This window comes from Prionailurus bengalensis, chromosome F2, assembly GCF_016509475.1.
Source record: "Prionailurus bengalensis isolate Pbe53 chromosome F2, Fcat_Pben_1.1_paternal_pri, whole genome shotgun sequence".
Taxonomy (NCBI): domain Eukaryota; kingdom Metazoa; phylum Chordata; class Mammalia; order Carnivora; family Felidae; genus Prionailurus; species Prionailurus bengalensis.
Genome location: NC_057353.1, coordinates 12,634,558 through 12,657,184, shown reverse-complemented (window position 1 = coordinate 12,657,184; position 22,627 = coordinate 12,634,558). Strand labels below are relative to the sequence as shown.

Genomic DNA, 22,627 nt, shown 5'->3' with positions numbered 1-22,627 from the left:
TAGAATGAAGTCTTTATTCAACTGATCCCTAAGCAACTGAACTCAGTGGTTAATTATGTAAATTACCTTCTGGTATTTAATGCCAAGTTTGAGATGAATACCTATAGCCAGAGTAATGACAGGTACTGATACACAAAATGTAGTAGTAAACCAAACGTGTTTTCTTTGTGATTACTGCTTTTTTCTGAGTACCGTGTCAGCTTCTTTAAACATAACTTTAGATTATTAATCATGACATCATATACTGAAGTTACCAAATTGTCAACAATCACCATGATTTACAGGCTGTTGGTGGAGAGTGAAGCCTACCTTTTCCGTCTTACATCATCACAAGGCTCTAGAGTGGGCTCTCCTTACAGTCAGGGGCAAAAGGGCGAAGCGAGACACTGAATCGTTGTAACCAGTGCATTCCATATACGTAGTAAAATGCAGTCGGCTTAAAGGATAAAAATAAAAGATAACAGAGCTTCAGGCTTCTAAAATTAATAAGAACGTGGAAGCATCTTGACACTTGAGGGTTCATAAGAGCAGGGGGTTTTGTGATGGGGTAATTGCCAGCTAGAGACATGAACTGATTTGCGGTAAGAGAGATTTGGATGATTGTCAGTTTGCTTTATACATTTCTATGCATCTGTCTCTAACCTACCTCTAACCTACCAGTCAGTCAACTGGAATAAAATGAGACATTAGACGTGAAGAAAGGAAAATAACTCGCTGATCAGTTCTCGTTTTTGTGTTCCTTGTTTTAGATATAAATCCCTGGTACCTCTTTTGACTGAGAAGGATAAAAAAGATTTTGCTATAATATCTAACACTGGATAAGTGTTCACGTCTGATTGCTATAAATGTAATTGTCACTAATTAATTTATCTTTGAACTTCTTAGGGTCCAGGGCAAAGACAGATAAGAGAAGTCTGTGATTTTTTTTTCTCTCATCTTAGATGAAAACAGCCCTTACTTCAAGGGCAAAGAATTCACTACTAAACATTTGTCAAGGGCTTGGGATTTGAACCTATGGGACTGTTCTATCAGCTTAATTACCATCAAGATGCAAAGAACACCACAGTTCTTGAATTTAAAAAATTCACTGGGATTCATCCTTACAGGAGAACAAAAATAAGCCTATAGGAAACCCACGTTAGTATATTCTCAATATCAGGTATTGTGAATTGACTGTCATGCCCTGAGTTTACAGATTGGGAAGCAACCATGCTTCATGTTGCGATGCATGGGGCTCTGCTCAGGCACCAAAAGAGGAGCAAACTCACAGCTTCTGTGCTGCAGAGGCTGACAATAAAATTGTTTTTGAAGAAGGTTTTTCTAACAGGGTTGTTTCTAACTCACAGACTATGAGATCATGCCCTGAGCCAAAATCAGGGGTCGGACACTTAACCAGCTGAGCCACCCAGGCGCCCCTAAACCATGATCGTCTTAGAGCAGCTCACCTGCAGCTGTTCTCAGTATTTCCATTAATGCACAAATCCACATTTTAGCTGGTCTCCTACTCAAAGTCAGGATTCCTGTGTCTGCTGCCTGTGTGGTGTCACCATGCAAGGTCACAGAGACGGCTCACGTGTCTTCTTCTAAACCGTTTTTCTTCCTGGGCTCCATCTCTTATTTGATGATATTGCCAACTTCTCTCCTGTGCAGTCGGGGCCCCGTTTGGGGAAGTTCACTTCCCCAGCCTCTGGCACCCATCTCACCTTCCCGCTTGCTCGCTCAGTGTTGTCAGCCTCGGAGAGGGCTGGACAAGCCCGGCTGTTGTTTATTGCTTTTGTCTTACTTTCTTTCAGGACATCGTGTGCTCAAAAACCGTACGGTGCAAAATTACAAATAAAGTCCTATGTCCAAGTGATGGCATTCGTAGTCCTTCACGGTCCATCCACAGCCAGCCGTCCTCACCACAAGTGTGGCTCATGTGCCCCACTGTGCACAGAGCTCCAGGGGCACAGGCTCCAGCTGGGGTCACACCTGACAGGCCTGTGCCCCAGACGGGGCCTGGGCTTTTCAGAGTGGGGATCTTTTGATATACTGTTTCGGTGTTGTGTGTGTGTGTGTGTGTGTGTGTGTAAACCATACCTGGCAAGAATTTGAAGTATAGGAGACATTAATATAAAACACATGTAAGAAGGTACCCACAGGTGATCTGTTTAGTTTCATATCCTCGATTAGAGGTATAAAAGGGAAAGAGTGAAGAGAGAATTTTCAGAGGATTCTAACTTGATCATTGATTTTCTAGCAATTTGTATTGTAAGAAAGCAGCCTGACTGAATTCACTGGGCCCTCTACATAATTGAAGATTATTTTACCTTCATTGAAGATGATTTTTTAAAATTCCTGACGCATCACTGTCACAGTTTTGTTTCTTGAAAAGTTAAGTAGCAGAGGGGTACAAAAAAAGGGTCCAGTAGGACTGGCTTTGACTGTGAGAAGAGACCTTGGCGATAGCGGTAACCTGACACCGTGGGTGAAGCGACTTGCCCAGGCATCCGGCAGGGTGAATGTTAGGTCTGGGACTACGTTGTGACTTTTAACTCCTGAACTAGAGCTATGAGCTTTGCTGTTTTGGTTTCTCTAGAAGATTTTTTTTTTCTCCTTTCTAACATTGTGCCTGGCCCATAAAATGAATTACTGCCTGATTCAAAAATAAGCATTTCAAAAAAAAAATCAACTGTGGTAATTCATATTGTTGTTCACTTTAACACTGAACGGTGTAGGAAATGAGATCCTAAATTTAAAATGGACAGAAATAACTAAAATAGTCAAACTGATTTCAAAAGTAAAACGCAGAGTTCAAAATTCCACTCAAAATTCAAAAACAAAATTCACGCAATGACCAGCCACTTTAAGTTTCGGGCTTTTAAAGAAACTACTTTATGACTACAACTTAATATGTATTTCAAGGAAGACATATAAGAATGATGAGTATATATATTCTTAACGAGGTATTATGGAGAAAGATAAATAAGAATATCACTTCTGATAGTTTTTTTTTTCTTTTTTAATGATAGGAAGATAGAAGGAGAATGGATGAAGTTGCTAGAGCCTTGGGTTATACTTCAAAATACTTACTGATTTCTTAAAAATTTCTTTTAATTCCTTTTTGTATTTTAGAGAGAGAGAGCATGCGTGCAAGTGGGGAATGGGCAGAGAGAGAGAGAGAGAGAGAGAAAGTCTTAAGCAGGCCCCACCCTCAGTGCAGAGCCCGATACAGGGCTCAGTCCCACAACCCTGGGATCACCACCTGAGCCACCCGGGTGCCCCAACATATTTAGCCTTTTTCAATACTAGCTTCAACATTTGTAAAATGGAGATATTTGAGGTTCTTAAAGAGATCAAATGCAATTGCACATGTAAAAGTGAGCAATAACCTGAAAAGTGTTACTGAACATATGACGTGGTACTGTTATCACAGTTGATTTTTCTAGTGAAGGAAATTTTGACCGAAGAATTTTAAGACCTTTAAAAGGTACTATTCTTTACATTAAAGTATATGTGGCGTTGGAGCGCCTGGATGGCTCAGTCGGTTGAGCGTCCGACTCTTGATCTCGTCTTAGGTCATGATCTCAGTTCAAGCCCCACGTCAGGCTCCACATTGACAGCGTGGAGCCTGCTTGGAACTCTCTCCCCCTTTCTCTCCCCCTCCCATGCACTCTCTCTCTCTCTCTTGCTCTCCAAAAGGAATTAAAAACAATAAAGCTTAAAAATATTTTTTAATTAAGTCTATCTGGAGTTTTATGAAATACTCTCTTTGCATAGCTTCTTCATCCACCTGACATTAAATGCCTCTGTTTAAGTGATCAGAATTTGTATTCGAACGCCCTCTTCCAAAGCAACCGTTAGTGCAGACTTGCAGTCATGAAGGCAGTACTAGTAAGTACAGCCCTCGGGGGGCCTTCCACCCCGAAGACAGTGGAGACTGCGCGGTACAGCAGTCCCGTGGGGAGGGCCCCTGGGGAGCATATGGTGAGGGTGTCACTCGAAGGAGACATATGGAGCAGCATACCCTGCAGCCAGCTGTCCCTGAAAAGGCTAGTCTTCTTGGAGGCAAGTTGCCTCATGTTACAACTAGATGAAAGCCACAAATGTTATTCCTCGTGGCAGCAGAAAACCCAAAAAAGGAACAAAACTTCCCCCTTAAAAAAGTCCACTGTGGGCTACCGCCATATTTATGGCCAGCTCAGAATGATATTTCCTTTCTGTCTGCTTAGTTTAATGGAGGGTTTGTGCTCCGCCACCTCGGGGCCGGCTTCTGGAATGGGGACTTGGAAAGAAAGTGCACGGGAAAAGACGTAACATTTCTTTTTAGCAATCTGATTCAGTAAATGCAAACGTCTTTGAAGAAATTATTAAAATCCTAGCCCTTTCCTTTTAAGGGAAACTTAGAACTTGAGAAATGAAAGCCAAAAGATACAATCCTCTATGGTTTCTTATGTTATTTATCCGCTTGACAAATATGTCCTAGACTCTGTGCTGGACACTCCAAGGAAGACCACAGTTATCGCAGCATGAACCCTGCGTTGCAAGAGCATACAGCCTCAGAGTGAAACTAAAATGCATACATGCATTTGTCATCGTGGGTCATGAGCAGAAACCCAATCAAATGATCATATTCTCGGCAGTGTTAACAGATTTGGGCACCTGACTAGCAGCTGTTTATTTAAATGTTACAAAAACGACACTTTAGGGGCGCCTGGGTGGCTCAGTCGGTTAAGCGTCCGACTTCAGCTCAGGTCTCGATCTCGCGGTCTGTGAGTTCGAGCCCCACGTCAGGCTGTGTGCTGACAGCTCAGAGCCTGGAGCCTGTTTCAGATTCTGTGTCTCCCTCTCTCTGACCCTCCCCTGTTCATGCTCTGTCTCTCTCTGTCTCAAAAATAAATAAAAAACGATAAAAAAATTTTTAAAAAATGACACTGTAGTTTTAAATTAATAAAAATGCTTCATTCGTAGTTCAGTCTCTTTGTCCTTTCAGGCCTATAAGTGGTACGAGCTTGGGCACAAGAGGGGACATTTTGCATCTGTGTGGCAGCGCTCCCTCTACAACGTGCATGGACTGAAAGCCCAGCCATGGTGGACCCCAAAAGAAACGGGCTACACAGAATTGGTGAAGGTGAGTGCTTCACGTGAGTGCCCACGAATCGTTGTCTGTTTCCTACTCAGAATCAGAGAATGCCTACCATGTAGAGCAATGTCAGGGAGGAGATTGATTTTATATCCAGTGACATTTGCAAAAAGACTGGTGAAAGAGGGGCGCCTGGGTGGCTCAGGTGGTTAAGCGTCCGACTCATGGTCTCGGCTCAGGTCATGCTCTCACAGTTTGTAGGTTCGAGGCCCTCATCAGGCTGTATGCTGACCGTATGGAGCCTGCTTGGGATTCTGTCTCCCTCTCTCTCTGCCCCTCCTCTGCTCGCTCTCTATCTCACTGTCTCGAAATAAATAAAAATAAACTTGAAAGAAAAAAAAAGATTGGAAAAGAATCTTTTCTCCCGTTACCCAAAAAAGGTCAGTTTAGACGGGGAAGAAAGGAATTTTTCTTGAAGAACAGTTCTCAAACATTTTGACTTTAGGAACCCTTGACGCTCTTAAAACTTACGGAGCACCCCAAGGAGCCTGTATATGGGGGGTTGTGTCTGTCAGTCTAACTATTCGAGATTAACACTAAAAAGAAATGTACTATCTATGAATTCTTTAAAGATAATAAAACATTTCATTACATGCTAATATAAATAACTTAAAAAGTAACTTTGTCTTCTAAACAAAAATGTGCAGTACGAAGAGTGGAATTGTTTTATATTTTTATACATCTCTGATGTCTGGCTTAATACAAAACAGGATTCTCACATCTACTTCACATATATGTCATTTAGAGTGGTATTATTATCATATGTCAGGTAGCATCTGGAAAATTCCATTGTACACTGTGAAAGATTTGGGTATGAAAAGGGCAAATAACATCCTTGTATTGTTAAGGAAATGGTTTCGATCTTACAGACCCCCTTGAAGGGCAAGGAATACCCTAGGTACCCCTGGGCTATATTTGGAGAACTACTACTTCTGAGCCTATTAAAAAAAAGGCAATATTTTTAGAAAATGTTGTGGCAGATTTGTAGGATAGAGAATCACTAAGTGATTCTAACAATTTAATGCCAAAGAGAGAGAGAAGGAGAGAGAGAAATTGGAAGCTTTTGTTTTGGTAGATTAAATCCAAACAGTAAGAATGTCTGTGATTTTGGTAGAGGCTGGTCAGAAGTTTACTGTTGCTTTGGTAAGCTCTTTCTTCTTCTCACCTGTATTAATAAAGTGGGAGGTAAATTAATTCATAGTTTTAATAATGTTGTTTTCTACTCAAAATGTAGAAGATGTCATCTACCTTATAGGTTAGATGGGCTTCCGTCCAGCTTGAGAATCTAACTGCCATATAGACGTCGTTCAGACATAACATTCTGCTGCTCAGTCAGCTGATTTTACATCTCCGGTACGTGTTTTCCAACACCGTCAAGCAATTCTCCAGTTCTCAGGGGACACTGACTGAGTGTCCTACAAATGTAACTCAGTTCTGACACTGTCTGCCTGGAGAGAGCATCAAGTTCCACAGGTTAAGGGCCCAGTCTCACAAGACTGCCCCCATTTCAGACACCAGTTGCAAGTTCAGGCTGCCACCTGTGCTTTGATTGGCCATGAATTGGAGTTTCCCACGACTCCCTCCTTGGGTTGGATTGCTTTGCCAGAGTGGCTCACAGAACTCCGAAATGGTTGCTTGGGTTTATCCATTTATTGTGAAGGGGTTGTTATAAAGGATACAGATGAACAGCCAGATAAAGAGGTACCTGGGATGAGGTCCAGAAGGTTCTGAGTGCAGGAACTTGTGTCCCCAGGGAACTGGGATGTTGCTGCCTCTTGGTGTGTGGACACTTTCATCAACACAGAAGCTCAGCAAATCTTGTTCAAGTTTTTATAGAGCTTAATTGACAATACCTGTTACCCTGTCCTGGGGGCTGGTGGGTGAGGCTACAAGTTCTAACCCTTCAATCATTTGGTCTTTTTGGTGACCATCCTGAGGTTATCAGGGGGCCCCATTCTAAGTCACCTCATTAACATAAACTCAGTTTTGCTCAAAAAGGCTTCCTTTAAATGACAAGACACTCCTATAATTCAGGAAATCCTAAGGGTTTTAAGGAGCTCAGTGCCAGGAATCTGAGACAAAGATCAAATATATATCCTATTATATATCCACAGGTCACCCCCTGTTTTGTTTTGTTTTGTTTTGTTTTGTTTTGTTTTGATGCATCCTGTATAACAAAGGATCATAACAGTTAATAGATACTGGCACATTACTAGAGTTCCATTCAGTCACTAATAATTAGTCTAGTTCATCATCATATCATTTGAAAATATCTCCCAGGGCAAGGCTGCTCAAGTTGGCAGGCCTCCATTAGATCTCATCAGGTTCCAAAAGTATGAGTGGCCCTAGAAATATATGGCTTCACCTTTTCAGGCATCTGGTGTAATTGAGCTAAGAGACAATATCATCTCTTGCCCTGAGCCTCTTTTGAGGCGTTAATACAATATTGGCTTTCCCTCCATTCCCTCCATTCCAGAACCTATGTGTTCCTTCCCTTACCCCCAGCTACTTTTCCTCCTTCTCTTCATTTATACTCAGAATACGTCCACTTTTGGAAAGCACATTAGGTTGGACCATTGTGCTGGCCTAGACTGCAGGCAGTGATGCTAGTCTGACAGACAGCTGCCCCTCCCATGCAGATGGGGGAAAGCAAGTAGGTGAGAACTAGAGGGCTGTTCTGACCACCAGCCAGTGTAGCTACTCCCGGGAGAGGTGAGAGGAAAAGCAAGAGTAACAAAATATTGATCACTTTGGACTCTGAGTCATAGACACATGGAAGTTTATACCGTTCTCCCCACTTTTAGGTTTTACATTTTTCCATGTTGCTGTTGTTGTTGTTTGTTAAAGAACATCTTGAACAAAATAGGCAAGATTTCTAAGTCTTCACTGATGAGTTTTTTCTACTTGGGGAGAAAAAGGCTCAGGGTGGCTTCAGTTTACTTACATTAAATAAGCATTACTCGACTATATTTATTCTGAATTTCTTTGTAAAAGCACACTATAATCATCATAATCCAATTGTAAAGAGGCCACCATCAGTTAGATTTTAAATATTTAATAAGCCAGAAAACCGTGGTATGGTGACGATGAGTACAGTTGTATTTAAAGAGGTTCTACGGGGCGCCTGGGTGGCTCAGTCGGTTAAACGTCCAACTTCAGCTCAGGTCATGATCTCGCGGTCCGTGAGTTCGAGCCCCGCGTCGGGGCTCTGGGCTGATGGCTCAGAGCCTGGAGCCTGCTTCTGATTCTGTGTCTCCCTCTCTCTCTGCCCCTCCCCCGTTCATGCTCTGTCTCTCTCTGTCCCAAAAATAAATAAATGTAAAAAATAAAAAAAAATAAAGAGGTTCTATATCCAAAGCAGAAATAGGAAAGGACAAACATCTTCCTGGATAAATCCACCACATTTACCACTGTCAGCGGTTCCTTCCATTGTAAAATTTCATCCTGTCTCAGGTTGTATCACACTGAGCTCTTCGGATTCTCTTTCTACCATCTAATCTTTCATCTCCTGGTCTCTTTGTGAGTTTATTTCCCAACTGTAGCTTTGTGGATGCTTTCAAGTTCAAGGAACAGAAACGCAACTGGAACCTGGCTTATGTAACAAGGAATTTGATGGACTCCGGTGAAGGAAGCCTAGCAGTAGGGCAGACTTTAGAGGTTGTGCACCCAGGCAGAAGGTTTTCTTGTGTCTTCGCTTCCTCCCCAGCTAGCTTCGTCCTTGTGCTGGCTTATGTCAAGATGGCTGCCAGCAGCACCTGAAACAAAAGGTTAGAAAGTGTTTGAGAGCTTCATAACGTTGTTGAACCACCACGCCAGGCCCAAATGGCATTCTAGAAACCTCCTAGCAGACCCTGTCCTGGTGGTCATAACCATGTCACATGGGCATTCACAGTTACAAAGGAGTCTGAGGGACCAGGTAGCTGGCAGCAGGCTGGGACAGCAAGCTTCCAGCTGGAGAAAGAGTGTACCTCTCCACCAACCAGGGAACAAAAATATTTTCCTTCAGTCTGATTGAGCTAGTTAAGTCACATTTCCATTCTGGATGAATTACTGGCAAGGGGCTGTGAGATTATCTTTAAACCAATAGATCACCTCCTGAAGCCAGGGAGAGGTCGGATTTCTCTTAAGTTGAATGGATTATCTGAGAGGAAGTGAACACCCAACTGATTTTGGAGTGGTGGCGGGGTCGGGAGCTGACGGCCAAGAATGAATTCGAGTCACCTTTGACTCAAAAAGGTGGTTTTATTAAAGCAGGGCGATAGGAGTTGTGGGTAGAAAGAGCTGCACCAGGGGTGTGAGGAGTGACTGATTATATACCTGGGAGCTGGGAGAGGGTAAGGAAAAAGGAAGGTTTCCAAAAGGACTTTCATATGCTAAAGCGGACTCACAAGATACTGGGGGCCTTGCTATTGCCGAGCTGAAGTCCTTTCTCCCTCTAGGGAAGCATTAACATTAAGAGAGTAGGGAGTCCCTGGAGGAATGTTTCACTCTGTATTTACCTCAAATATTTGTCAATGGGCTTCAGGTTATAAAGAAATTTAATTTTACCTACCATTTCCTTCTGCCTTTGTTTCCCTCATCTGAACTAAATCAGGGTTCTGTCAGGAAGGAGGAGGAGACACATCAAATGTTTGGACCAGTGACCTCCAGTGTTCAGTGCCCTTGCTGACTGTGGACATGCACTCAGATTCAAACACTGTTCTCTGCTTTCTCCTCTTTCTTGTCATTCATTTTCTTAAAAAAAAAAAAACCTTCCTCGCTTTGGTTCAACTGCCATGAAAGTTTCTTGTTACAACCAAAGCTGTGCTCCCCAAATGAGTTTTTCACTCATTTTGTTCTATCTCCAGCTGCCTAGAGACATTAGCATTCAATGTGAAAGTTAATTCACCATGTAATCCCACGGTTAATACTCCTTTCCAACTATATGGTTTTGGTCAGGGATTCAGCTTTTCCCAAAATCCCAGGTTTACTGCTCTGTCCATATTTCTTAGTACTGCCCTTTACTATTTTCAATTCAGCCAAAATTCCTCCTCCCCCCAGACCATCCCATGTGATAGTCTCTCGCCCCTGTCTCCCTTCATTTTCTCCTTCTTTTCTATCCCCTCTACAGCCAATTTTTGTTTATCCTTCAGATATTAGAGAAGTGGTCATTTCTTTTAGGAGGATAAGTTAGAGGTGCTTCCTTGCATGTGTCCAAAAGCACCTTATACATCCTTTTTAAGTACTTACGCAGGATTCTAACAGCCTCTTTAATTCCTTGTAGCCCCCTGAGATCATATGCCCTAAGATGGCAGGGCTGTGTCTGTCATATTCATGCGTGATTAGCACAGTATCTGATACAGGGTAGGTACTCACAAATGGGATTTGTTGTGTAAGTTTCTGTAATAAAGTTTCTTTTCTTTATAAAGAAGAGCATCCTTTTTGGCCTTTCCTGAATGTAGGGGAAATTGTCTCATACGGCCACTGCACTCAGAGGGCTGCCTGGAGAAGACAAAGATCTTCTCTCCCTATTTCAGGAACAAGGGACAAGGGTATTCTTTCCTAGAAATTTTTACTGTAGGATAGGTAAGGATATTTAGAGTGTTCAGAGTTCCTGTTGAAATTTCAAGTATTTAATTACTCTTATAAACTGTTGGGGGATGGGACAGAATTTTGGAATGACCAAGAATTTTGGAATATCTTTGTAACTCTGTGATGAAAGCGCCGAGAAAAAACATCGAAATCAACTTCTGCAGAGCTCTGTACATTAACCAAAGAGTTGCAGCCATTTGAGGAACATGTATTCAAGAAAATCTGCTCAACCTCAGTAAGAACAGAAGGATTTGTGGGATAGTAACTTGACTTATTCTCATCCATTCCTCCCCACCGCCAGATAGCCTTGAAAACTGGCCGTCTTACAACTCTAGCTGTGAAGACCACAGCCTTGTGGACATTACTGTCACCAGATGAGGTTTGGGGCATTTTGCAAAGTTTCGTATCCAGAGCACTACCATTATTTGACGTATCTTGTGCTGCTCAGGACAGTGTTATTATTTGATCTCGCTCTTAAGTACAGCTTTGTCCCAGGATGTTAGTTAAAACAATCAGTGGCCATTTTTTAAATACCACAGCTGCCCAAAGCAGTTGTACCAACTGAGGCAAAGAAAAATGCTTGACAAAGAAAATCTGATGAACAAGATGCCCATGAGGGGCTTTGAAAAGCTCTGACGTATTGCCAGGGATGTATATTCCAGTGCGTGTACACTCTAGGGTACATGCCCGGGAAATATCAAGGGGATCACAGTCCTTTGCCTTTGGCTGACTGAGGCTCCGCGGAGGCAAGAAGTGAAGAATAAAGCAGAGTTGTAAACTGCCTGGGTGTTGCAGGCATGCTCCAGAACGCACACAGAGCCTCTCACCATAAAGAGGGGAGAGTTACTAGTTCAATTCAATCAGTGAAATCTCTGACCATGTATTTGCTGACCATCAAACTAACCCAGAAGAGGCTTTAGTGGTCATGCATGACAATAGAGTGACAGACTTAAGAGAATTAATCGGAGAAAGTCACCAAACAAACAAGTAACAACAGCAACGGAAATCAGCAACAACAAATATTGGAGGAGGGCAGATCTGATTTCTAGAGTTGCCACATTATCTAAAATGTCCAGTTTCAACAAAAGTTACGTAACACACAAAGAAACAGAAGAGTATATATGTTACAGGAAAATACGGTCCATAGAAACCGTTCGTGAGGGGCCTGGATGCTGAACTTACTAGACAAAGACTTTAAATCAATGTTATAAATGTGCCCCAATAACTGAAAGAAACCATATCTAAAGAATTAAAGGAAATTATGACAGTGATAGTTCATTTAATAAAGGATATTAATAAAGACATAGAAATATAGAAAGGAACCAAATGGGAAATCTGGAGCGTTAGAGTACTAACACCTTGAGTGTAAAATGACCAGAAAGGCTTAGCAGCAGATTTGAGCTAATGGGAGAAATAATCATCAAACTTGAAGTTGGGTTGATTAAGATTATTCATACTAAGGAACAGAAAGAAAAGAGAATGAAGAGCACAATCTCTTGTGCACCGTCAAGTGTAACGATACATGTGTAATGGGATCCTCAGAAGGAGAGAAGAAAGAGAGGTGGTGGAAAGATTATTGGAAGAAATAGTGGCCAAAAGCCTAGCAAGTTAGATGAAAGAGCTTACGTGACACATCCAAGAAGCTCAGTGAGCTTCAGGTACGATAAACTCTAGACGCTTCTCGGGCTGTCAGAAGCCAAAACACAGCGAGTCTCTCGAAAGTGCAGAGGGAAAGAGAACTCCTTGTGGAAAAGGGATCCTCAATATGATTACTAGCTAAGTGATTATTAGATACCACGGAGTCCAAAAGGCAGTGGGGTGACATTTATTTTTTTTTTAATTTTTTTTTATATATATGAAATTTATTGACCAATTGGTTTCCATACAACACCCAGTGCTCATCCCAAAAGGTGCCCTCCTCAATACCCATCACCCACCCTCCCCTCCCTCCCACCCCCCATCAACCCTCAGTTTGTTCTCAGTTTTTAACAGTCTCTTATGCTTTGGCTCTCTCCCACTCTAACCTCTTTTTTTTTTTTTCCTTCCCCTCCCCCATGGATTCCTGTTAAGTTTCTCAGGATCCACATAAGAGTGAAACCATATGGTATCTGTAGTGGGATGACATTTAAATGCAGAAAGAAAAATAAAAAGAATTCCATAGCTAGCAAAATAATCTCAAACATAAAGGAGAAATGAAGACATTCCTAGAGAAATACAAACTGGGAGAGTTTCGTGCTGGTGGACCAGCTCCCCAACAAGAGGCAAATGTTCAAGTTGAAATGAAAACACTAGATGATGACCTAAATCCACATGAAGAAAAAAGAGGATTCCAAAATATAACCCCATGGGTAAACATAAAAGAGTACATTTTTTTCCCTTGTCACTCTTCTTACATCTGATTTTTAAAACTGCCATAGGGTGCACATATAGATCAATAAAATAGAACTGAGAGTCTTACATTTGTGACCAGTTGCTTTTTTGATAAGGGTGCCAAGACAGTGCAACAGGGAAAGAATTGTCTTTTCACAAAAGGACGGGTTGGACAACTGAATATCAATCTGCAAAAAAATGAAGCTACCTCATACTCTACACCAAAAATGGAAATAGACCTAAATGTAAGAAGGAAAACTATAAAACTTGCAGAAGAAAACATAGAAATTAATTTCATAACATTGAGTTAGGCAGTGTTGTTTTTTTTTAGATATGACACCAAAAGCACAATGACAGAAGTCAAAATAGAGAAATTAGATTTCATTAAAACTTACACTTTTGTGTTTCAAAGAACACAAGCAATAAAGTGAAAATAAAATCCACAGAATGAGAGGTGATATTTGCAAGTCATTATCTGGCAAAGGACTTGTATCTAGAATATATTAAGAGCTCTCTTAACTCTAAAATATAGAGACAACTCGGTTTTAAAATGGGAAAAGATTTGAATAGACATTTCTTCAAAGAAGATCTATGAATGGCCAAGAAGCACAAAAAAAGATGGTGAATGTTATTCATCATTAGGGAAATGCAAATCAAAACCACAGGATACCTCTTAACACCCACTAGGATGGCTGTAACAAAAAAGATGAACATTAGCAAGTGTTAGCAAGTACCAGAAGAAATTGGATCCTTCAAACATGGCTGCTGGGAATGTCAAGTAATGCAGCCACTTTGGAAAACAGTATGGCAGTTCCTCAAAAAGCTAAACAGGGTAATAATGGCCCAGCACTTCCACTCCTAGGTATATACCCAAGAGAAACGAAAACGTACGTTCGTCCAAAAATCGGTGCATCAATGTTCGCAATAGCATTATTCATAACAGCAAAAAAAGTAGAAGCAATCTAAATGAGGAATGAACGAGTAAACAAAATGTGGTATAACTACACAATGGCAATAAAAAAAAATGACGTATTGATGCGTGATACAGCATGGATGAACCCTAAAAAACATTACGCCGAGTGGAAGAAAACAGTCACAAAAGACCACCTATTTTGCGTGATTCTATTTATGTGAACTGTCCAGATTAGGCAAATGCATGGAGACGGAAAGTAGATTGGTGATTGCTAGGGACTGAGGAGATGGGATGAGGGAGTGACAGCTAATGGGTAAGCACTTACTTTTGGCATGATGAAAAGGTTCTAAAATAAAGTTGATGGTTGCACAACTCTGTGAATATATTAAAAACCACTGTATTATAAAAGTCAAATGAATTTTGGTATGTGAGTTATAGCTCAATAAATCTGTTTTTTAAAAAAGGAAACCGTGATATTATATTGTAGTTCAAGTATGTTAAAAAATAATTAGGTTTCGGGGGCGCCTGGGTGGCTCAGTCAGTTAAGGGTCTGACTTGGGCTCAGGTCATGATCTCATGGTTTGTGAGTTTGCGCCCCGCGTCGGGCTCTGTGCTGACAGCTCAGAGCCTGGAGCCTTCTTCGGATTCTGTGTCTCCCTCTCTCTCTGCCCCTCCCCCACTCATGCTCTGTCTCTCTCTCTGTCAAAAATAAATAAACTTTAAAAAAAATTTTTTAAGGGGCACCTGGGTGGCTCAGTTGGTTAAGCGGCCGACTTCGGCTCAGGTCATGATCTCGCGGTCTGTGAGTTCGAGCCCCGCATCAGGCTCTGTGCTGACAGCTCAGAGCCTGGAGCCTGTTTCAGATTCTGTGTCTCCCTCTCTCTGACCCTCCCCTGTTCATGCTCTGTCTCTCCCTCTCTCAAAAATAAATAAAACGTTAAAAAAAATTTTTTTTAAAAGTAAAAAAAAATTTTTTTAGTAAAAACAAATAGGTTTCTGGGGGGTTGATGAAAAACACCTACCTTAACAATCATCAGTGAGACCACAGAGTGAAGCAGTTTAGAGCATAGGACTCCGTGGCCACATTGCCTCATTCTGGTATTTTGGTCCAGTCCTTGCTAGCTGTGTAACATTGCGCAACACTCTGTGTCTTTTGATTTCATTATCCACAGTGTCTGTGGAAATGGGATTTGTTCCCTGACTGTTCAGATTTAAAAAGTCACTAGGAAGTGCTCAGTAAGTATTAGTTATTACTTGTGATTTTAATTAGTTACCTTGTTTTCATAGAAAATACTTCTTAGTTTCCAAAATGCTTGGAAAGGCAATTTGGTAATATTGCGTATTATCAAAATAATAATGTAACAGCTGTAGTGTATGTGTTTGCAGTCAATGCACTGAGCGCTTTTGTATATAGTACTTCTAATCTTTACAGAACTCTCCAAGATAGGTGTGTCTGTGCCCACTTATGTATGAGTAAAGGAGGGAGTAGAGAAATGAGGTTTGTCCATGGTTTCATGTTTAATGCTGGCAGGGCTGGGATTTGAAGGAAAATCTTTGTCCCCAAAGTCCATACCTTCGCTGTAGCCCACTCTGCCCTCGGAGTTACTGGCGTCTGCTCTTAGTTTCAAGTCCTCCTTTTTGTCAGTCCTGTATTTCAAAATCCTATTTACCTAGACTTCTTGATTTCAGCCCTGCCTGCTTTAAGTTCTTCTTTATTTAAGAAGAAAAGCAGGACCTGTGCATCGATCACGGGGTCCCCAGCAGCACAGAATCTTAGAGTGTGTGACATCTTGTGTTTGAAACTCAGTGCATTACTTGCTAACTATCTTTCCTCGTAAAAATGTTAATGTTGTGTCTGGTTATGACTTTCAAATAAGAAAGTAATTTCAAGGTGACCGTCTGCCAATAATGACTGTGACAAGAGAGAGCCTGCTGTGTAAGGAAATCCGGGGCGAGTGACCATTTTAACACTTGCACATCAATATTCCTTCCACTTTCAAGTTATATATATTTTGGATTTCTAGAGTTGCCACATTATCTAAAATGTCTAGTTTCATAACGTACAAATTACATAACATGCAAAGATGCCCAATCCATGATTGGGTATTAACATCTTAAAGTGGAAACTTTCTAGATCAGGTAGCTGACATTAAAAAAAAATTTTTTTAACGTTTATTTTTCAGAGAGAGAGAGAGAGACAGAGCATGGGCAGGGGAGGGGGAGAGAGAGATGGAGACAGGATCTGAAGCAGGCTCCAGGCTTTGGGCTGTCAGCACAGTGCCCGACGCGGGGCTCGAACTCACAAACTGAGATCATGACCTGAGCCGAAGGCAGAGGCTTAATTAACCGACTGAGCCACTCACACACCCCATTTTTGGCCAAAATCTTTTTAGGATCCTTTTGGCCCTTATATGACAATTAACTATCATGGATAGCACATTTCCATTTAAATTATTCTCACTGTACAGTTTTCTTGAAGGCACGGGACAATGCATTATCTGTGTTTTTTCCTTGTGTTGAATGTTCATTGTTTCCCCTCCTTCTGTAGTTTGCAATTTGGCAACTGGGTGCACTGGGGGTAGTAAGAGGCTATGGCAACTGATTGAAAAAAAAATTAGAGAAAAAATATCCCAATGGAGTTTTCTCTTTTAGGTGTATTTTCATTAAAAGCATGTAGGTTGCTGCTCAAATCGCAAATATCAAAGCTATAAATGCTTTAGGGGTATTTCACATAGCAATTGAAACAAATGGATTAAAGTCTTTGCTAGGTTATAAATAGAAAAAATATCTCTTCTGGCCAGAGAAAAGCCACCATACCGTCAGAGTTTTCCTCTTCCCTTTTGAGATTAGCTTTTTGATGTACATTACTCCGTTCCTAATATAGAAATCACTGTCCTAACATTGAAAACTCAACAACAGCGAACGGCAGCTGAAAACTATCGTTTAAAATACACCTTTTGTATTTGTGTTTCCTGATACCTCTTTGCATTCATCACGGGCCAAAGGAAAAGTTTTGCATCCTTTTTCTGAGTTATTCAGAGCACCTGCTCTGAAGCAAATAGCATCACAGACAAGTTTCCCCTTCCTCGTTTTGTAGTTATATTAGTTGGAGGAGTGCCCGGTAATATTTTTCTGATGGCATGACACAGTGCATAAGAATGATTGATTAAAACGCTACTCTCTGTGTCGTTTTCCTTCAGACTGTGGCTTTTAATTAAGAAACCCATTGTATAAGAATAACGTTAACCTGACAAAAATAAGACTTATACCGTAATATGTTAGTGGTTCAGCATTTCTGTCTATTCAACATTTCTGTCTGTGCAATTAAATATTTGAATGTTTCCACTGAACTGCTTTTGAAATGAAGTGGATTAGGAAAGAAGAAAGAGTGTCAGATTTACAGCGGCATTAAGCTGTAAATTAAGAAGATAAGCAATTTTATATGAAAGTAGGTATCGTCCTATAAAGAAGGGCTCAAAGCAGTTCCTTAAGATTAACATAATAGTTTAATCCTATTTTTCTAAATCAAACTTTAAACTTTGGGGATTCCGGTGATGGCTTCACACACACACACACAAATGACAACCCAATGTCAGTAGGGTCCAGAGAACTTGGAGAGTTAGAAGGGGGTATGACTCAAAGGGAACCTTCTAAAGGGGGCTCCGCAGTTGAAAACGTTAGTTTTCTTCTCAGCTCTGACCCCTCAGGAGGGTCATTTCACTCTCTGAGCCTCAGTTTCTTAATCTCTAAATTCAAAATAATTACATCAGTTTCTCTTCTGCAAGGTTTTAATGAGGCTCAAAAATGAAAACATGGGGTGCCTGGGTGGCTCCGTCGGTTAAGTGTCCCACTTTGGCTCAGGTCATGATCTCGTGGTCCATGAGTTCGGGCCCCACGTTGGGCTCTGTGCTGACAGCTCAGAGCCTGGAGCCTGCTTCGGATTCTGTGTCTCCCTCTCCCCTGCTCATGCTCTGTCTCTCTCTGTCTCTCAATAATAAATAAACATTAAAAAAAAATGAAACAAAACAAAACACAGTCCAGTGAAGACCCTCCATGCTGGGTGTGCCTGTGTGTGTTTGCACAGGAGCCCTTAACAAGAGTCAGCACTCTGCTGAGCTTCTAGACTGGCGTATGATGACGATTTTGGCAACACAGCGAAAGAATAAAATATTTTACATTCTCTCAATTATTTCAAACCGAAAGGTTGTTTTCCTTCTCCAGATGGAATCGGCATGTTTTCAGTATTTGTCAGTGAAAAAAAATGTCTAAAAATGGTCTTTATCTGTGACTCTCTTTGGGAACTCACAGTGCAGTGTTTAATATTTCAGAAAAATTGTGAACTGTATCTGTAGGATGGTACTCTATTTGCTGTGCCAAAATTTTGAATCCTGTTGGTCATGATCTGTGTCTTAGTACGCATCCACACACAGGTCAATGTCTTACATATACGTATGTCCATACATATTATAGATATCTGTTTATCTGTTAGATAAGTGATTTATTGTGTATATGCACAGAAAGCCTCCCCATCAGAATCCTAGCCCCTCGATATTTTCCTGTCACACTCTTAGTCTCTTGATATTAGGGACTTGGGGGGTTTTGCTTGTCTAGGGCATAGCTCAGTGCACTGTTCCCTGTAGACGGAACAGGAAAGGGAGATGGTCCCTGTGTCCCCTTTTAATTTCCTCTAAAAATGTTGGCCCAGTGCCTGCCAGTCTGGCCTATGATATGAGGAATATGCATCTCATTTGCTCCCTGAAGCCCTCAGGCTGAATGTTTCCCCTGGTAACCTGGACTGTCTTTTCTCCTTTATCCCAGTAGTGGACACCCTTTCTCAGCCACTTTCTAGAAAGAGCCAAATCCCATTCTCCAAGACTTCTCTTGCCCCGTGCTGGGTGCCTCATCTTGCCGTTTTTCTTCAGTAAGGATAACGAGCGACTGAATGTACAGACGGCATCCAGACCATACGTAAAACTAGACCCTTGACCCACAACCTGCAGCAAACTGCCTAGGAAACCACTCCCTTTTCTGTAATAAATAACCCAGGAAGCCAGCCTGCTGTAAATCAGACTTGCAGGAAGCCAGAGTAGCCAGATAACAATCTCTAGTGACAATCCAGGAATCTAAAGAATAACTTCTGTAACAATTGGCCCCAAGTGGCCAGGACTTGATTAATAACTGACAGCCGCCTTAATGTTTATCCCTGCCTCCAACTTAGAACCAACGCAAGAAAACCAGAAATGCCCTCCTAACCAATCACATCGGATGCCCACTTCTAGTTACCTTCCAGCAGCCTACGCTCAGGGTACCCCGGAACCTTTCCTTTCTTTTTTTTACCTTTAAGCTTTCCTGCTTCTCTTCCACAACAAGTGATGGGGCCGACTCCCTTGCTATGGCATGCTGTGAATAAATAGCCTTTGCTTTTCGCATTCAGTTGGTCCTCATTTATTGCCACAATAAGAAATGTCAGATACTTCCTGTTATCTTTCTGTTCAAACTTGAAAAATAGGAAATCTGATTAAAATGCATTCGTTCCAGCAAGAGATTGCTTTTTTAAACGCTACTAATTTCCCCAGAGATTTTATTAAAATTCTCGTAAAGGCAGTTTGCTGTGAGAACATTATACTCACTGTGCCATTTTCTGCGATTGCGTAACTTCAGCTCAGTGCTCAGAGAGATGCCCTCCACCCTGGGCTGTTCTCTCTAAGGCAAAGTCCACTACTCATGTCTTATCTAGGATATGCTACCCGTTGTTTCATGATCATGGTGTAACGTATAGACATGTTTGGGCTAGGACTCAAGCTGAATTTTATCTCCCCAAAAATTAGATGTGCAATTCCCCAAATGATTAACTATAACATGTTCATAGCCCATTAGATAACATTTGGTACATATTGTTCTAAGGTCCTGTTGTTAACAATGCACACACTCTGCCTAGCATAGTCATTGGGCACATGCCATCTCTGAATTTAGAGTCAGAACCTTACAAGGCACGTACATATCTCTGGGACTTCTCAGTTGCCTCTCTCTGCGTTTGCCACTTCCCTTTTTCCTAATAACTAATCATACAGTTACTTACCTAATCTTTTTTATGTTACTCTGAGCTCTAAGAGTTCTTGTGTTGTCTTGTCCACATGTTGAAAGCGTTGCTTTTCCTGCCTTTTTCATGACTATGTTTTATTTCGTTCCTATAAATGTAGTTTTCCACGTTGATGTGAGTTTATTCCTCATCCCCTTCCATCTGTTATTTGCTCTCTTAGTTGGAACTAGTTCTAACTTGGATGTACATTCGCGTTCTGTGTTGACGGTGTTCCGCCAAATTCAAGCCCTGATCCCCAGTATCTCAGAATGGGACTGTATTTAGAGACAGGGTCATTAAAGAGGTAGCTAAGTTAAAATGAAGCCATTGGGGTGGGCTGTAATCCAGTATGCCTAGCGTCCTTACGAGAATGGGAAATTTGGACATGTAGAGGGATGTGGGCACACATAGATGAAAAACCAGGTAAGGACACAGCTAGAAGATGGCCTTCTACAAGCCAGGGAGGGAGAGTGCAAAAGAAACCAACCCTGCGACACCTTGACCCTGGACTTCCAGCCTCCAGAGCTGTGACACAATAGCTTTCTATTGTTTAACTCGATCTGCGGTATTTATATGCTACGGCAGCCTACGCAAGCTAATACCATTAGTGAAGAAAGTCTCCTTACTTAGCAATCTGCAGTGTTTACTTACTGCCTTAGCAAAAACATTTCTCTGAGCAGTTCTATTTTCCTACATAGAAAAAAAAAATATTTAAAGCTCAGTTAGGTGAATGCTGCTTGATTAAGACGAAATTAAGGTGATCTTATGTCAGACTTCAAGCATCATAATCGATTCTGTCATCATCTGACCACATCGTGGAATTGGGCGTTCACCACCCAAGAGGTGAAAAGAAATTAGGGTGACAATCAATCAATATGTGGAGTAGCAGAGTTGGGTTTAAAATGTGAAATATTGGGGCGCCTGGGTGGCGCAGTCGGTTAAGCGTCCGACTTCAGCCAGGTCACGATCTCGCGGTCCGTGAGTTCGAGCCCCGCGTCGGGCTCTGGGCTGGTGGCTCAGAGCCTGGAGCCTGTTTCCGATTCTGTGTCTCCCTCTCTCTCTGCCCCTCCCCCGTTCATGCTCTGTCTCTCTCTGTCCCAAAAAATAAATAAACGTTGAAAAAAAAAAACTAAAAAAAAAAAATAAAATGTGAAATATGATGTTGAGAAATTTTTTTTCTTCTCTCTACTGCCTGTCTCTGTCCTGTGAAATGTCATCACTTTGAGTTTGGTGAGGTTTTGAAGAGGCATTCCGGGGACTAATAAAGGGTTTTGCAGGCTAATAAGATTTTGTTTCTGAGTTTTACTGGAAGGTCAGATTATGTATCACAAGTCCCTTCTAGCCTATGAGAAAAGAAGGTAAATAAATAACAATCCACATTTAGAGATCTGTAGAATATATGAGTGAAGAAAGATTATGCAGAACTGAGCGATACATTTAATACTTCCCACATGAAATCTCTTAAATGATAATAAAATAATTTTTTTAAATGACTTTAAAAAAAAAGCAGGAGAGAGACAATAACAGATGAACAACGTCAGCATGTTTTTTTGTTTGTCTTCTGAAAATGTAAGAGAGAAGTATCTGACTTGGCGAGCCCAAGAAAGCTGAAACCCAAGTGATGGCAGAGGGGCTTCCAAAGAGAAGGAATCGAAGGTAGCTGCTACTACGGCAATTGCATGGCCTCCAAGAACAGGCCTCTCTCTGCCTTCGTTTCAGATGCTCAGTGAAAAAAACTGGCTTGATGATGCCCCCAACCACCCACCCAGCCTGAGGCCTGCCAACCCTAGACCCTCCCCTTTCACACCTCCCGATCATTGTCTCAGTTCCTGCAGGACACCCAGTGTGAAAGAAGATAAAGAACAAACAGAAGGAGTGCTGTAGCTCAGGGGAAACGGAAAATGCGGGAAGCAGATGCCAACACAAATAATATCTGTAAGACCCTCAGAGCTGTGAGGGACTGGAAAAAAGAATAGGTAGGATACTGTGGAAAGGAAACAAGACCAGATAGTGCTGTCTCGGAAACGTATGGAATATGATTTGCAAAAGTAGGAATTTCATAACAGTACTGGAAGCTAAGTCAAGAAAACCTCCCAGAAGGGAAAACAAAAAACAAATTGAAAATAGGGAAGTTAGGGGCGGCTGCGTGGCCCAGTCAGTTAAGCGTCCAACTTCAGCTCAGGTTATGATCTCGGCGTGTGAGTTCAAGCCCCACGTCGCGCTCTGTGCTGACAGCTCAGAGCCTGGAGCCTGCTTCAGATTCTCCCTCTCTCCCTGCCCCTCCCCGGCTGGTGCTCTGTCTTTCTGTCTCAAAAATAAACAAACATTAAAAAAACTTTTTTTTAAAAAAAGGAAAATAGGGAAGTTAGGAAAACTAGAAGCTCAATTTAACAAACCAAAGAAGTTCCAGAAAGAATAGGGAAGGAATGGAGAAGAAATTATCAAAGAAATACAACTGAAAAATGTGAGTTTCCATATTGAAGGGACAGGTAAATGACCAGCACTTAACTAAGGCATAGTTCCAGGAAATTTCCAGAAGCTGGAAACAAAGAGAAGATTTTAAAATCCTCAT

General features: G+C 41.5%; 1 protein-coding gene across 1 annotated transcript in view; it reads left to right on the top strand.

Moving 5' to 3' along the window:
• Positions 1–22,627, top strand: part of ASPH (aspartate beta-hydroxylase) — a 222,555-nt gene that overhangs the window by 173,885 nt on the left and 26,043 nt on the right. The window contains exon 21 of the mRNA XM_043601141.1: positions 4,973–5,110. Coding sequence (XP_043457076.1) covers positions 4,973–5,110 — 138 coding nt within the window. The remainder of the gene's footprint in view (positions 1–4,972; positions 5,111–22,627) is intronic.